Source organism: Electrona antarctica (genome assembly GCF_951216825.1).
Source record: "Electrona antarctica genome assembly, chromosome: 18".
Taxonomy (NCBI): Eukaryota; Metazoa; Chordata; class Actinopteri; order Myctophiformes; family Myctophidae; genus Electrona; species Electrona antarctica.
Genome location: NC_136799.1, coordinates 13,577,490 through 13,595,037, shown reverse-complemented (window position 1 = coordinate 13,595,037; position 17,548 = coordinate 13,577,490). Strand labels below are relative to the sequence as shown.

Here is a 17,548-nt window from a genome sequence, read left to right as displayed (position 1 = left end):
AGGACCCCTAGAATTATCTGTATTTGGCTGCGGACCCCCATCTGAAAATATGTTGTTCCAGGGAAGCCCCTAGAAGCAAAGATTTGACTTAAAAATCTTCGCTCTGAAAGAATATATATTCAAGGACTTGCGTCACATTTTCACGATTTTTCAAAAAATAGCAGATGTACAAACTCGTAGCGCGGCACTCGGTGGCGCGCTATGAGCTTGTAGATCTGCTATTTTCAATAGCTAAAGTATAACATAATGCTTAAAACACCAAAAGGGATTCCCGTCCAGAATGGGTTAAATTCAAAAGTAGCAGATCTACAAGCTCTACAAGCTTAAAGCGTGTCACGATGAGACACGTTTAGAGCTTGTAGATCTGCTATTTTTGTTCACACTAGTAGTGTGACGAAGTGGGTCGTTTGCAAAAAAAATAAATGAATTGAAGTGCATCACTGCGTCTCGTCATAAGAAAGACGAGATAAAGTCAGTAGATAACAGTGCATCTAACATCTAAGGTGGGTCTCCACCAAAGAGACTGTTTCCAACTCCAACAGACTGTTTCCAACTCCAACAGACTGTTTCCAACTCCAACAGACTGTTTCCAACTCCAACAGACTGTTTCCAACTCCAACAGACTGTTACCAACTCCAACAGACTGTTTCCAACTCCAACAGACTGTTACCAACTCCAACAGACTGTTTCCAACTCCAACAGAGTGTTTCCAAATCCAACAGACTGTTTCCAACTGCAACAGAGTGTTTCCAACTCCAACAGACTGTTACCAACTCCAACAGACTGTTACCAACTCCAACAGACTGTTCCAACTCCAACAGAGTGTTTCCAACTCCAACAGACTGTTTCCAACTCCAACAGAGTGTTTCCAACTCCAACAGACTGTTACCAACTCCAACAGAGTGTTTCCAACTCCAACAGACTGTTACCAACTCCAACAGACTGTTACCAACTCCAACAGAGTGTTTCCAACTCCAACAGACTGTTACCAACTCCAACAGACTGTTTCCAACTCCAACAGACTGTTACCAACTCCAACAGACTGTTACCAACTCCAACAGAGTGTTTCCAACTCCAACAGACTGTTTCCAACTCCAACAGACTGTTTCCAACTCCAACAGACTGTTTCCAACTCCAACAGACTGTTACCAACTCCAACAGACTGTTACCAACTCCAACAGACTGTTACCAACCCCAACAGACTGTTACCAACTCCAACAGACTGTTACCAACTCCAACAGACTGTTACCAACTCCAACAGAGTGTTTCCAACTCCAACAGACTGTTACCAACTCCAACAGACTGTTTCCAACTCCAACAGAGTGTTTCCAACTCCAACAGAGTGTTTCCAACTCCAACAGACTGTTACCAACTCCAACAGACTGTTACCAACTCCAACAGACTGTTTCCAACTCCAACAGACTGTTACCAACTCCAACAGACTGTTACCAACTCCAACAGACTGTTACCAACTCCAACAGACTGTTTCCAACTCCAACAGAGTGTTTCCAACCCCAACAGACTGTTTCCAACTCCAACAGAGTGCAACACACTAGCATTTAGTTCAGCACAAACCAGTCGGCCGATGAAACTTGCAAAATAGCCTGCAGCGCTGGTTTGCAGTGTTGCCACTTGCCAGTTCTGTATTATAAGTGACGTTGGGCTCGTTTTCCTGTATATAAAATAGCTTAAATATTCATAGTTGCGCGTTGCTTTAGCTTGGGCTTGTTTCTGAAGTGTAGTTGCCTATTGGGGCTCGATTTCACGATTATTTTTGAAAATAGCTGAGCTGGGCTCAAGTGGTGAAACCGGTTGCTTCTTTTGGGCTTGTTTTCATAGACCTGTTTCACTCACAGAATCTGGCAACCCCGGAGCCTCTGCATCCCGCACCAAAACAAAACACACAAAGCATTTTCGCGCTAGCTTTGCTATGGACACACCAGCAGTCCCACCAGACCCACCAGTTTGGGCTGAAACCAGTAGTCAGCCCTGAAACATGACGAGCAGACTACAGATCCATTATACAGTGGAGTACTCACTCACCACTACCACACGGATATCGACGGCTACCGAGGTCGGCAACCGACCAAAGATGCGACTAGGGATGTTAATAGTTAATCATCGTTAAGACATTAATCAATTAAACTAAACAGTTAGTAATTAATCAAAAATTCTGCGGTTCTATCATTGTGCCGATCATCATCAGTGTGTCATTGTGTGAGAAGTCTGTGCCTCTGAGAGTGTACAGTTGAAATAAATATGGGCCCTATCCCTTATCCCTAAAAAATATGAAAAGTTCAAATAGACGATCTATAAGCTCACGTGTCGGTGTAGATCGGCTAGTTGAACAATTTCAATTATTTCTCCAAAATAGTCAAAAGTTTAGGAATAAGGGGTAAGGCACTGACGGAAACAGGGCCATTGGTCTCCCTCCCTCGTCTCTCTCTCTCCGTATTCATTTCCCTCTCTCTCCTCGTCTCCCTCTTTGTGGTTGACATCAAACCAGTCGACACTCAGGGCGTTCAGAGGTCGGCCCTTCTTTCATCCAGACTGTCAAAAAAAAAAAAAAAACAGGCCGGGCTGCTTTTCAAAAAAGGAGCCTGACTGGCATCAAAGCTCAGTCTTACACTTGGCGTTTGACCATGGCACCACCTTATTTAACCTTGGCAATTGCACGCGCAATCGTCAAAGTGTAATTTATTGATTTGCCAGGGTCCAGTGAAGCCCCTTAATTGACACAACACGTGATATAACTCATAACTCTCCAATTTTTTACGATTTTACATGCCGTGCTGTGAGTTTGTACATCTGCTATTTTTCAATAGACAAAGTATAAAATATGGATAAAGTGGTTAAAATGATTGTGATGCTGGGGAGCCCCAGGAACACCCACCCCAAGGACCCCTGGGGGTCTCCAGACAGACCCCACTTTGAGAACCACTGCACTAGGTGAACGGAGTCACAACTTGTCAAACTTTGACACCACTTTTATTGAACTGTTTTGTATGTTTTCATTGTACCGTTTTCCTCCAAGTGCTCAGCCAGTGCTCACACATTGGGCGCACGCCCCCTGCGTCTCAAGCCATTCCACCGGTGCGATCATGGATAATAGATAGTCGATGCGGCGGGCGCATCGGGCCCAGCCAAAAAAACGTTAACTGCTTTTGATGCCCAGACTAGGCTTATAACTCGTGCCAGTTTGTCTGCGGGCACCTTACAGTAGGAGGGCACAAAGCATTTAATATTGAGCAAAGGAAAATTCAATCGGTTGCCTTCGCCTTACAAGTAGCTGCGGTGCAAACTTCCACTGCATGCGTCTGTGTGTGTGCGCGCCTTGCCTTCACTGTGGTAGCCCTAGGGGTATGGTGGATCCAAAAGCAATGGGAATACATTAGAGAACAATTCATGCAGTGTAAAAAAAAAAAAAACTAAACCAAAGTAGTGGTGCCGGAGACAAGTAGAGTTGTTGGTACTTTCTCAATGGTGCCGTCTCACATTAACCCATTTTGGGCGGCAACACCTTTTGGTGTTAGCATTACGTTATGCTTTAGCTATTGAAAAATAGCAGATCTACAAGCTCGTAGCGCGCCACCGAGTGGCGCGCTACGAGCTTGTAGGTCTGCTATTTTTGAAAAATCGAAGAACGACTGACATAGAAACATAGCTTTTTCAGAAAACTGTCAGGATGTAGAAGACATTTTTAGAATCTGATCTTAGGTGAAAATGGGTTAAGCTCCTGAGGTTGCACAACTTTCTCCTGTTAATATTTAATAGGCCAGCTGTGGTGCGGCGGTGTGCTGGTGGGTAATAAAGGAGGTGGGTAATATAGGTTCAGTTCAAGCGCAGGAAGAGGCATATTCTTGAACCACAGCGCTATAGCGTTCGTCGTAGCTTTACGGCACATTGAGGAATGGGATTCATAATGCTCGTGTATATACAGTATATCCTACAGAAGCTTTCAAACATGAAATGAGTAGTAGCAGCACAATTTGTTAATACAGCATCACAATCGTTTTAACCCCCATATTTTATACATTGGGGCAAACACAAATTGCAGATGTACAAGCTCACAGTAGGTAATTTCATGCCGCCCTTCGCCCTCTCCTCTGGGGCTCCCTGGCATGAAGTATTTTTTTAAATGGGGTGGTCCACGGTCAAATACAATATCAATTTGAGGGTCCTTGACCTGAAAAAGTTTCAGAACCAGTAGTCTACAAGCTCACCAACTAGATAGATGCCTAGCTTGGCATGTTAGTGTAAACTTTATGTACCAAATGTGCAGGATTCCACTGATAAACATTCCTGAATATCTTTATTTTATTTGGCTGTTTTGGTGGTTTGTTGTCATTGTCATATTTGTACTGTACAGTAGTGGGCAATCTGGCCAAAAAAGGGTCACATTAGTGTGCCTATACTTAGATGTACCTACAAGATGACGCTCCACACATCTGGTTCAAATTAATGATAAATGCTTATTATCAAGCACTGAAGTTACTTAACATGCACCATTTAATCCCAATGCAGAGACTCAAGTGTCACAGCAGCAGCCATGCAGTCAGAATGAAAGTTATATTAGGCTACAGTTTAGAGCAAGTGTCAAGAGCCATTGATCATTAATTAGAATGGGCTGTGTGGATGGAGAAGTTTTTAGTATTGACTGACACGGATGTGTCAGTGAAATGAATTCAATGACCATGCACATAACTCATGCAAGGCCTCATGGATAACTTTTTTTTCCCATTGACACTCGAAAGGAAATGCAAAGAATATCTGATGGGGTGATACCACAGACCGAGTTCCAGGCTCCATTCCCAGCTGGACCATGTTGCTGAATGGACCATGTTGCTGAATGGACCATGTTGCTGAATGGTCCATGTTGCTGAATGGACCATGTTGCTGAATGGACCATGTTGCTGAATGGACCATGTTGCTGAATGGACCAGTGGTTGCTGAATGGACCATGTTGCTGAATGGACCGTGTTGCTGAATGGACCATGTTGCTGAATGGACCATGTTGCTGAATGGACCATGTTGCTGAATGGACCATGTTGCTGAATGGACCATGTTGCTGAATGGACCATGTTGCTGAATGGACCATGTTGCTGAATGGACCATGTTGCTGAATGGACCATGTTGCTGAATGACACTCTCACTGTCTGTGTTCCCCGTCTCTCAACACCAGTGGTTTCCAAACTGGGGGGTCCCCAGTGGTCAATTCCGGTCGGTCGGACCTTCACCAGGCATTGATTGATCGAAACGTTGCATTAATAAAAGTTCTGTAAGTGAAGACAGTGTGCGGGACTCCCCTCTTTCCTACTGTTGCAGTGCATTGCTCCGACGTACCTGTCCCTCCGTAGGTGTGCATAAGGACATTTTTCTTCAAATGTTTTGTATGTGGTGTTATAATTAAAAGTAAAGTTGATTTGTCACACTGACGTTCAAGAAAATAAAAGCACGGCACTTGTTGCCGACCCCTGAGCTACAGTCAACTCATACAAGACAACATCTTTAGATGTTGATCGCTCCACAGAACAGTTTTTTCTTTCCAAACGAAAAGTGAAAATACCATTAAAAAATGTTGATGCCCTCACACGTATACTAATATAAACCTCTCTCTCTGTGTGTGTGCGCGTGTGTGTGTGTGTGTGTGTGTGTGTGTGTGTGTGTGTGTGTGTGTGTGTGTGTGTGTGTGTGTGTGTGTGTGTGTGTGTGTGTGTGTGTGTGTGTGTGTGTGTGTGTGTGTGTGTGTGTGTGCGTGCGTGCGTGCGTGCGTGCGTGCGTGCGTGCGTGCGTGCGTGTACCTCTTCTGCCAGGGTAAACAGCAGGGTAGTATTCGTAGTACAGATCTGGTTGATCCATGTTACCGAACGGCTCCATTTCCAGGTCGGCGTTCTGGAATAGGTTCAGCTTGGTCAGCAGCGCCAGACGCACAAACCACAGCTGGAAAGATGTGCAACACGCACACACGTTAGTGCACAGTTAAAAACACACAAGTACTTTCAAATTATGCCTCATCTGACATTGATCCAATACACTGGTGAGAGGAGAGAGAATAGATAAAGTATAGATGAAAAGAGAGAGAGAGAGAGAGAGAGAGAGAGAGAGAGCAAGGAGAGTGATCAAGCGTATCTCCTATCTCCTCTGGTCACAGCTGTTGTTCTCTCTGGGAAGTACTGCCCTCTGTCTGTCATACAGTGTGTGTGTGTGTGTGTGTGTGCAATCCGTGCGTGCTTCTTTTCTTTGACTGTAATATATGCAGGCATCTCTTGGCTTCTCAGCTTCTTTCTCACACACGCGCGCGTGCGGCATGTCGGGCATGACTCTGTATTCCCCAAATGCACACCCACACGCAAGAAGGCACTAGGCTGAATGTCAGACTCGCGCTAACCAGCACAATCACACACACACACACACACACACACACACACACACACACACACACACACACACACACACACACACACACACACACACACACACACACACACACACACACACACACACACACACACACACACACACACACACACACACACACACAGTCCAGTACCTGCAGTGATTCTGTGGTGTGGGACGTGGGCTGGCCACTCTTGCCATATCCCTGGTTGTGAGCTGTCAGCAGCCGGCCTGTCAGGTCCACTGCAGCGCGCCAGTTCTTACTGCTCTGAATGGGAGGGAGAGGAAGGATATACATGGTTTTATCTCCATAACTTTTTGTGTTTTTTGAGTGGTGCAACCACTCCTGTAGACAGCTATGTGTGTCCCTGGGTCCGGGTCTGTCCCTGGGTCTGTCCCGAGCACAAAAATAGCGTTATAGCGTTTGTTCACCACCAAGTGTCACTGTTGCACATCTTAATACACAGACACAGACACACACAGGCCAGAGAGGAGGGACAGGACAGTACAGTACAGTACAGTACAGTACAGTACAGTACAGTACAGTACAGTACAGTACAGTACAGTACAGTACAGTACAGTACAGTACAGTACAGTACAGTAGCCATATTAGGATGAGGTGCGCAAGTAAGACCTTTTGGATACATCTTGTACACTTTCAGAGTTACATTCACACTCAGGATTTTAACTGACATCGTAGCAGACTGAAAAAGAAAGTCTAATAAAGTAATCTTAGACACATTTTCCCTCACTATTTTCTCATGTGATAAATGACTTGTGAAATACTTTACTAGATATTTGAGAATACATTGAGAATGTAATGTTTTTCTTATTATTAACGTAGATTATTGTCTTAGGACCCAGTAAGACGAATCCTTTTAAATAAACAAAAAAACAGCTAAAGGGGTCCAAACACATACTGTGTGTGTGTGTGTGTGTGTGTGTGTGTGTGTGTGTATGTGTATGTGTATGTGTGTGTGTGTGTGTGTGTGTGTGTGCATGAGTTTTATGTGTGAGCGACACACGGTGCGTGCATGACCAGCTGATATGGCAACCAGAGGACGAAGCTCGTATATGCATACAGTACGTGCAAAGGTGCACGCGCACACGCACACAGACATTAGCAGCATCTGCTTCCACAGAAGGTGGTAGGAGTTGAGCGGGGGGCAGAGGGAGGAGGGTGGAGGGGACCAGGGTGTAGAGTCACACCACCCCATCAACCCACATGACAAGGTCAGCCCGCCGATTGGGGTCCTATAAGTGTTGTGCCATTCATCACAGCCACGGAGCTAATTAGGAGCGGGATAGAGAGACAGTAGGGAAGAGAGAGAGAGAGACTCATTCTGTTCATCTCTCTACCTGTCACGATAGTCATCATGAAATTCTCAACCTCCCACTCCTGCCCCCCCCCCTCCCTCTCGTAGCCTATCTCTATTCCTCCTCCCGTTCCCCGTTCTAAACAGTTTTTGTTAACTATAATGACTAGTCCATACCCGCGTGGGGATTTTCACACTGAAAGTGTTTGCAGACTGTGGGTGATGCCCCCGTCTGTGGACATGCATTGCATAGCACCATTCAGGTGAATGAATTGGTTTTGTATTCACAGAGAGAAGCTTTTGACCCACTCAGTTGCGCACACGCACGCACACACACACTGTGCTCCTTTTCTTTGACTGTAATATATGCAGGCATCTCTTGGCTTCTCAGCTTCACACACACACACACACACACACACACACACACACACACACACACACACACACACACACACACACACACACACACACACACACACACACACACACACACACACACACACACACACACACACACACACACACACACACACACACACACACACACACACACACACACACACACACACACACACACACACACGTAGAGAGAGAGAATCACCACACAGGTGCCGCCACAATGCTGTGATTGCACATGGGGAAGCAATCGCACATGAGCTCTGCAGCCGCACTAGATATAAAAACGCTAATAAACAGCGTACATTTTGGGCAAGTGAAAAACGGGCTTCGCTATTTCGTGTATATAATGGTCAATCCCTGTGTGCAAATTCAGATCAATTGCTCCAGCCACTGAGGAGAAGGGGGCAATTTTGTTGTTGTGAGGAGAGTTTGAGGACAGCCATCTCTTGAATTAGTAGTCAGATAACAATAAATCTATTGCTTTAAAATGGTTCTAACTACTTTTTATCCGATTTTCATATACGATTCAACTCGTAATTTACAATTCCGATATCAACAGATACTGAAATAAGTAGGCTTTTAAGACTGTCCAAAACTAATGTCAGGCAACAACATCACACACATCTCCTGAATGAAGACATTGTGCCCAATTGTATCGTGACGCCGCACAACAAGGCTTTCCAAATGTAATCATTCTGTGTGGAAAATAAATAGAACGACTTCAGCGACTCCAAGTTCGACTTGAACTAATACATAAAAAACGTTAGTGATATTTTCCCCACATTACATTTTTATGTTAATATCGACATCTTTAGTTGTAACTTGTAACTCAAGTGGACCACACCACAACTAAAAAGGCAGTGTCCAAACCTCACAATACCGACAAAGTCTTTGGGCTGGGAAGTTGTGGGAACCCCTATATATGATTTGTGTTGCTAAAATTTATTTTGAGATTGTTTAAAAAATAGCTGATGTAGGCATCAAGGTATCATAGGTATCAAGTTAACCCATTCTGGACGGGAACCCCTTTTGGTGTTTTAACTAAGCATTATGTTATACTTTAGCTATTGAAAAATAGCATATCTACAAGCTCGTAGCGCGCCTGCTATTTTTGAAAAATCGTGTGGGTTAAAAGTGACCTTGAGGCTAAATTATCTCACTTTCCTTGGGGAGCCGCTTGTATGCATGATCATGCGGCCTAGTCACTTTTTTGTGGGTTGTTTATAGAGACCTGGTTGCTTATTTCTTGCTTAGATCTGCACCCTTTGCACCCTCTCTTTCTTCCACCCCTCCCTTTGGCCATCGCTCTCTGCTCTCCTAGTCTGTTCCTTTGAACCGCCGTTGTGCTCTCAGTCTCTCAGTGACGGGGCCAGCAGCTACCCTGAAAAAAGCGTATTATAGTTTTACAAGTTTCCAATTAGTTCCCACTGAAAAACACAGAATGAGAGCACAGCTACCTTCAAGAGAAAAGTGGTTTGTCTCAACTGAAAGTTTGCTCATGTGGGATTGGACTGCATTGTAAACTAAACAAAACAAAAAAGAAGAAAGAAAAAAAGAAACGGATGATGAATTAATATCGGCAATGTAATACAACATTTATTTTACTATATGATCTACTATACATTCAAACAGCTTTTTCCCCACGGCTATCCGGGTCCTCAACGCTGCTGGTGTCCGCCCCCCCTGACCCCCCTCTATCCTCCCTCCACCCCCACTCAGAGTGGAATGGACTGACTTGTGCTCTGAACTGACCTGATCACTTGAACTCTCTGCACTTTATATGTATTCACTATTCTTTGCACAATGTTGTTTTTCTTGTCCTGTTTTGCACTTGTCCTGATGTTGTAACTGCACTCTGCTGTCCACCAAACCAAATTCCTAACATGTTTACATGTCATGGCAATAAAGTCTTCTGATTCTGACTATAATGTTTAAGCTGTGGTGGTGGTGGTGGGGGGGGGGGGGGTCTGTCTGTGGTGGACACACATGCGTCCATTTACGGACTGGACATGCCCGGCCAGCAGAAAACGGCATTGTGATATCCACGGGCAGAATACAATCTCACCACTGAAGCATTGTGTGTTCTAATGGGCAATTTGAGAAACGGTGTGAAAGGAGCCCCCATGCAGGCCCACACACTAGCGCCGTTTCTTAAACAATTAACACAGCAATGTAAAATGATGATGTTTTAGTCATTACTGTTCCTGCTGTTCTACACACTGCCAACCAGGTGAAGGAGTCACAAATCGAGGCTTTAACCTTAGGCTTTTTATGAAAATATCTTAGACCATTAGGATTTTATGCCTAAAAATAAATAATGAATAAACAATTTTGATGGTCAATCTCCCCTCTGTCATGTACACGTCCAACTACACAGTTAAAAGCCTGCGTGTTTCGCTTTGACTCATTCAAGTGTACAAATGGCGTACCATACACTCTCCAACTAAAGCCTGATTTATACCGTAAATAGCAGGTGTACAAGCTCACAACGCGCCACGGATGTGACGTGTTGTGAGCTCATAGATCTTGTAGATCTGCTATTTATTGAGCGCGACACCGGCACGCAACCAAGTATAACTGAGGCTTTAGAGCTCCGGATTTGACTGTGCTCCCAATTAGATGTCCCCCCCCCCCCGTGTCATCTCCATCGGTTCCACCTTGCTCCTCCATCTCTGCTTTCCCCTCCTCCTCCTCCTCTCGACCTCCCCCGTTTCTCCTCTCTTCCCCTCTCTCCTCTACTAACCCCTCCCCATCCTGTCCTGAGCCCAGTAGCTGTGGTGCCTCTGAATCTTCATTAGAGAAGGAAATGAAGCTGAAAACGAGGAGGCAGCCCGGATGGCCGAAAGCAGCTGCAGCCACTCGCACGCACGTGCACGCACACGCACACTACAGTGGGCCGCTGCAGCCACAGGGTATTAGGAGGCAGGTGTGTGTGTATAATCGTGCGTATGTGTTTGTGTGTGTGCGCAATCTGTGCATGTGTATGTGAGACTGATAGAGAGAGCAGTGTGGACTGTGGAGAGGGCACGTCTATGGGGGCACTGTATGTCCGCAGTTGTGTATAGTAGCTGCATTTACATGCACGCCCACACACGCACACACACACGCACACCCACGCACACTGTATCATGTTCAGTCACACACACACAGGCGCAGATGTTTAAGGGGGGTGCTGTACGAGGAATGTGTAGAGAAAAAGAACAATAACTCAAGGGAGAAGAGAGGAGAGAGTTCAGGTGAGGACCACAATGGAAACAAGCCCTCTGGGCTTTTTATGTTATCCTTTTAGCATCATTGTAGTGTCGTACCACTGTACTTTTTTGCAAAGTATTCCATCAATCAAAGGATGGGAGAAAGTTGAGGAAAGGAGAAAAGATGAGAAGAGAAAAGAGGAGAAGAGAAAAGAGGAGAGGAGAAAGAGGAGAAGAGAAAAGAGGAGAGGAGAAAGAGGAGAAGTGAGGAGAGGAGAAAGAGGAGAGGAGAAGTGAGGAGAGGAGAAAGAGGAGAGGAGAGGAGAAAGAGGAGAGGAGAAAGAGGAGAGGAGAAGTGATGAGAGGAGAAAGAGGAGAGGAGAAAGAGGAGAGGAGAAGTGATGAGAGGAGAAAGAGGAGAGGAGAAGTGAGGAGAGGAGAAAGAGGAGAGGAGAAGTGAGGAGAGGAGAAAGAATAGAGGAGAAGTGAGGAGAGGAGAGGAGAGAAAGAGGAGAGGAGAAGTGAGGAGAGGAGAAGTGATGAGAGGAGAAAGAGGAGAGGAGAAGTGAGGAGAGGAGAAAGAGGAGAGGAGAAAGAGGAGAGGAGAAGTGATGAGAGGAGAAAGAGGAGAGGAGAAGTGAGGAGAGGAGAAAGAGGAGAGGAGAAGTGAGGAGAGGAGAAAGAGGAGAGGAGAAGTGAGGAGAGGAGAAAGAATAGAGGAGAGGAGAAAGAGGAGAAGAGAAAAGAGGAGAGGAGAAGTGAGGAGAGGAGAAGTGAGGAGAGGAGAAAGAGGAGAGGAGAAAGAGGAGAGGAGAGGAGAAGTGATGAGAGGAGAAAGAGGAGAGGAGAAGTGAGGAGAGGAGAAAGAGGAGAGGAGAAGTGAGGAGAGGAGAAAGAATAGAGGAGAAGTGAGGAGAGGAGAGGAGAGAAAGAGGAGAGGAGAAGTGAGGAGAGGAGAAAGAGGAGAGGAGAAGTGAGGAGAGGAGAAAGAATAGAGGAGAAGTGAGGAGAGGAGAGGAGAGAAAGAGGAGAGGAGAAGTGAGGAGAGGAGAAGTGATGAGAGGAGAAAGAGGAGAGGAGAAGTGAGGAGAGGAGAAGTGAGGAGAGGAGAAAGAGGAGAGGAGAAAGAGGAGAGGAGAAGTGATGAGAGGAGAAAGAGGAGAGGAGAAGTGAGGAGAGGAGAAGAGAAAAGAGGAGAGGAGAAAGAGGAGAAGTGAGGAGAGGAGAAGTGAGGAGAGGAGAAAGAGGAGAGGAGAAGTGAGGAGAGGAGAAAAGCGGAGAAGTGAGGAGAGAAGTGCATGCAGTAAGGCTCTGCCAGGATACAGACTGGTATCCAGCAGCAGAGTAGAAGTGAACAGAGGAGACCTTACGTAACGATGCGGTACCACCCCCCCCCCCCCCCCCCCCCCCTGACACACATAACTTTGTATGGTGCCGCACGACGCTCTTATTTACTCGCTGATAATCTGTCTTGTCTTTTCCTCTCATAGATGGGGAAGGACAAACTAAACTAAACTAAACTAAACTAAACTAAACTAAACTAAACAAAAAAGCCCATCTGTCCGAAACGCTGCGGCGACGGACAGCATAGGAGGGAAGATGTGAGTAGGATTGGAGTGTAGGCAGTATTTAAAGTGGAAAGAGGCGGTGGTTAGAGGCGCAACAAAGCCTGTGTCCCGGGAGGGTTGCAGGTCCACTGGCCAGATAAACGCAGCCCTACAACACTGTACAATGTTACTCTGAGAGTGTGTACATTTGTACCACACTCTGAGCCCTCCGGTGAAACTCGCTCTTGCGCGCGTGCCACTGTGTGTACTACTGTGTAGCCTGTGAGCAATCGCACGTGTGTGTGTGTGTGTGTGTGTGTGTGTGTGTGTGTGTGTGTGTGTGTGTGTGTGTGCGCGCGCGCGCGCGCGTGCACGCTCGCTCGCGCATGGGTACGTGACACTCGCGCACGTGTGTGTGCTTGTTTGTTTGTGTGTCTCAGGGGAATGCGTTTAGAACAACTTCCCACTTGGCACTTAACACTGCATGCAAATTGCCGTGCACTTTATAAAACAAGAAACAACATCAAATGGTCAGGGAAAGGAGGGGGGGGCGATGATCATGGTGGCTTACAGAGTGCTTTAAGGACATGTTATTCTGTTACCAGTCAACTTACACACACACGCATGTTTGAAGTTAAAGAAACTACATACTAGGCATGTAACGATATATCATATATCGATATATATTGATATTAATCGATTATCGTCGTGAATCCCGACGATATTAATCGATAAATAGGTCTACATCTATCCTAAGATGCCATCAAAGAAAGCTTTTTTTACTCGAGCTAGGTTCTAAACAAGAAAGCATGTTTACAGTTGTTACAGTTAATTTTTGCAATGTAGTTAAATAAAAATTGTGAAAAAAGCTCGGGGGGGGGGGGGATAAATCATTTTAAAAATGATTTAAAAAAAATGATTAATTTGTCTGGAAAATAATTTTGTGTTTAAAATATCATGAAAAATCGTATCGTGAACCTCATATTGTGATACGTATTTTTTCTTTATATTATTTAGTTGTTGTACCGTGTGTAACACTGAACCAGAACCGTTTTCTGGGTCTTACAACACAATTTTTCCATGCTCAGCGCTCCATCATTATTACACAGTAAAATGTTTCATTTGTGACTGACTGGGAGAGTGAACTAAATGTAACCAAATGGACCTGTAGTGTATTTAGAAATGTATGTCATTACATCGCCATCAAAGGCACAGCGGCTTTTGTCATTGTCTTTATGGCGTGATTCAAAGAATCCACAACCAACTAGAAAAAGTGCCCTTCTGGGCACAGGTCTCCATCAGGAGGACTCAGGATAGGAGTGTGTGTGATGTTTGGCAAAATGTTTAGGAGTAATTAGTAAATTAGTAAATAGTTTTTTTGTTTGTTTGTTTTTTGCAACAATTTTCTTCATTTTATTGAGGAAATGCAGAGCCAGATCACTCATAGCATCTCTGAGGATAGAATTCTGGATGAGCAGGACATGTGCAGCATTTTGTACAAAACGGGCCACTCCTGAAAACTTTGGAAGGCAATCTTAGCCAATCAGTGTAGAATCTGAGAAATCCAACAGACTCGTCTTGATCACATGACTACAGAGATCATGTGTACCGATTTGCGTGAGATTTGGATGAAATCTGTGCGACTAACATAAACAAGTGTTTTGCAGAAATCGGCCTCATGGTGGCGCTATAACTGGCAGATGTGGAGTGATGCAGGGACAATGTTTTTCCATGGCCTCTAGGGAGTGCGCATACATAAGTTGTATACAGATCGATGCAGTTATAGGGAAAAACAGGAATTGCCCTGTTATAGCACCACCGTGAGGCTGATTTAGAAAAAGAATTGTGGCATGTCGTCCTCGGCCCAGTGGAAATGCGTGTATAATTTCACGGAAATTGCACCAATCATGTGAGCTTTGGAAGCCAATCTTAGCCAATCAGGATGGAAGATGGGAAATGATGCAGATCCGTGTTGATCACATGACTATGGAGATAGTGTATACTGAATTGTGTGATGTATGGATAAAATGTGTACGAGTAATCTACAGAAATGTGTTTTGCCTAAATCGGCCTCATGGTGGCGCTATAACAGGCCATTGAGGAATATTTGGGGCAGAGGTTTGTCGTTGGCATCCAGGGTGTGTGTGTGCAAAGTTTGGCATGAATCGGGCCAACTGGGCCGGAGATTAGCTGGTAACGGACAGACGGACGGAAGGAAGGAAGGACGGACGGACACACGGACGGAGTGCAAAACATACTCTCTCCCCATGCCTTCGGCCTGGTGGAGACAATGACCTGTATATGTATATAATAGACTATCAGTCCTAGCCTGAAGACGCTACGCAAGCTAGCTGCTATTCAGTACCACCTGCAGGACTTCCACACAACATCAGGTGGGAACTGGCAGCCATGACTACCAATAGCAATTCACCCTTCGTCAAGTCCCGCCCGTGGTTCTGCCTCTCTTCGCACCCATTGGTTGCGTTTTGTGGTTGGACAAAAATCCTTTCTCTCCATCCAGTACCATTGAAATAACAGGTTTTTCAGTTTGATATTCTGTGCATTCAATTCTTATTTTAAACTTGGTGTCGGTAAAAAGGAACATCACAGGTGTTTGTTTTTAGTTTTTTCCAAAAATGATGTTTTAGCCAATTCAACATAAACCAGGCGGAACCAGGGCGGAAGAAGGCAGAAAGAGCCTGGTGGTTAGTCAGTCAGGGACCAATCAGAAGGCTGACAAAGGGTGAATTGATGACAACGGCAAGGAAACTTCCACCATGGGCGCCCCTCACTTCACACAAGTGTGTTTTTTTTGTAACTTAATTTTTATTTGCAGAAAAACATAGAATTGCAGACACACTGTAAGGGTTCTTGTTCATCATTAGCAACTTTAACAAGCAACCTAGATATTCCAGTCCATTCATGAATGTCCATTATTATCATCAGTGTCGACCTGTTGAAATCTATACTCAGTCCATTTCTCCCATCTTCTGTGAAAATATCCTCTTGCAATCTCAATGTATGTTAATTTCTTCATTACAAATCTTTTAATTGGACTATTTAACCCATTAATATTTAACGACATCTCCCTTAAATCGTTACGTTGCATCTTGGGTTTTCTTTCCCCTCATTTGTATCCCCCTCACACTGCAAATACAACAATCACAACTTTACAAAACAAGACAAAAAAAAAAGACTCCCAAAACAAAAGGGGCTCCTTCCCCTTGCCCCAAACCCCTGTTGGTGGGAGAGGGGTATAGCCTCCACTAGTTGGAGGACCCCTCACTAGCGAAAGAAAGGTCCTACAAAGGATCTTTCCATCCTACTAGAAAAAGTCCAACATAATCAACATTCACTCACAAACCCTTACCCCCGTCATGACAATTTGTATTTAAAACGAGAAGTATTTTATTTGGTTATCTTATTTTCGGAACTCCTGCAGTCTCTGCTTCGCTCGCCTCAGAGCCCTGGCTCGATTTTCTGGCGAGAGCACGTCACTCCCCCCCATCTCCAGTCCCTCCTTCCTTCCAGCGCGTTGCCACTGTTAAGCTGCCGCTCCTCTAATTCTTTCCTCCACCGTGGCCTCTGGCTCCCTCACCTGGACGTCCAATCCTCTCGTTCTCATGTCTCGGGCTGCTTCCAGCGCGTTGTCATATACCTTCGGTCCATTCTCCCATCGTATCTTCATTTTCGTGAAGGGCGTCGATAATCCCACTCCGTTTTGCTTTAACACTTTTTTGATTTCGGCATAAGATTTTCGTTTCATAAGCACTTCCACTGGAAAATCATAGTCGAAGGATAGCTTCTTTCCATCCAGTTTAATGTCCGCCTTCCAGGCTTCTTTAAGTATCTTCTCTTTGGTCTCGGACTGTAGGAAGTTAACCACGATGGACCTCGGATTGGCTCCTTCTGGGGGCTTCTGTATGGTCGCACGATAACAGCTTTGTATTTCAAGATCTGTATGCTCAGACAACTTGAGCTCTCGTTGTAACAAATTCTTCACAAAGTCAGTCACATTGTTGTCTTCAGTTGCACATTCTGCCACGTTGAATATACGGATGTTGTTTTTACGTGACTTGGCCTCTAAATCTGTTATCTTTGATTGCATTATTTTCTGTTGGTTCAGAAGCAACAAAATCGCGTCCTTGGCTTCCGCGTTCCATGCCTCCGTTTCTGTTATTCGGTCTTGCATCTCTCTCACCTCTTTCTGTTGTTCTTGTACTTCCTTGTTGATCGCTTCGAGTTTGGTATTTATTTCTAATTTGAAGTTTGTAAACTCCTGTCGCATGTCTCTTTTAAACTCTTCTTTGAATTTTGAAAAAATGTCCGTAATCTCTTTCTTTAGTTCTGTCATTTCTTTGGTGATAAAATCCTTCATCCCATGGAGTAGGTCTCCAGCGAGGTCTCGGGGTGGCGTGCCCTCGCCATGCTGCTCTCCTTCCAACTTCTTATCGTCGCGTTCCGTTGTCTTTTCCGACTGCATTTTGTTCTTTGTACTTCTCGTTTTCCTCCCCCCGCTCATATCTCTTTTATCACGTCTTTGAATTTGTTTTATACTTGTATTATTCGGGGGTTAAACTTATATACACGGGAGCTGCGGGTTTATGCTGCCATCTTACTCAGCTGCCTACCGGAAGTCCACACAAGTGTGTTTTAAAACACAATTCTTCTCTTCTGGGGGTCCACGCACGCACGCACG

At 45.0% G+C, this 17,548-nt stretch overlaps 1 protein-coding gene across 1 annotated transcript in view; it reads right to left on the bottom strand.

The window, feature by feature from the left end:
- Positions 1-1,928: 1,928 nt before the first annotated feature.
- Positions 1,929-17,548, bottom strand: part of LOC306941784 (trafficking protein particle complex subunit 12-like) — a gene marked incomplete at its 3' end in the record, with an annotated part of 40,602 nt that continues 24,982 nt past the window's right edge. Inside the window, exons 4-6 of the mRNA XM_079527427.1 lie at positions 6,551-6,664; positions 5,802-5,940; positions 1,929-2,008 (exon numbers count right to left, since the gene is read on the bottom strand). Coding sequence (XP_079383553.1) covers positions 1,929-2,008; positions 5,802-5,940; positions 6,551-6,664 — 333 coding nt within the window. The remainder of the gene's footprint in view (positions 2,009-5,801; positions 5,941-6,550; positions 6,665-17,548) is intronic.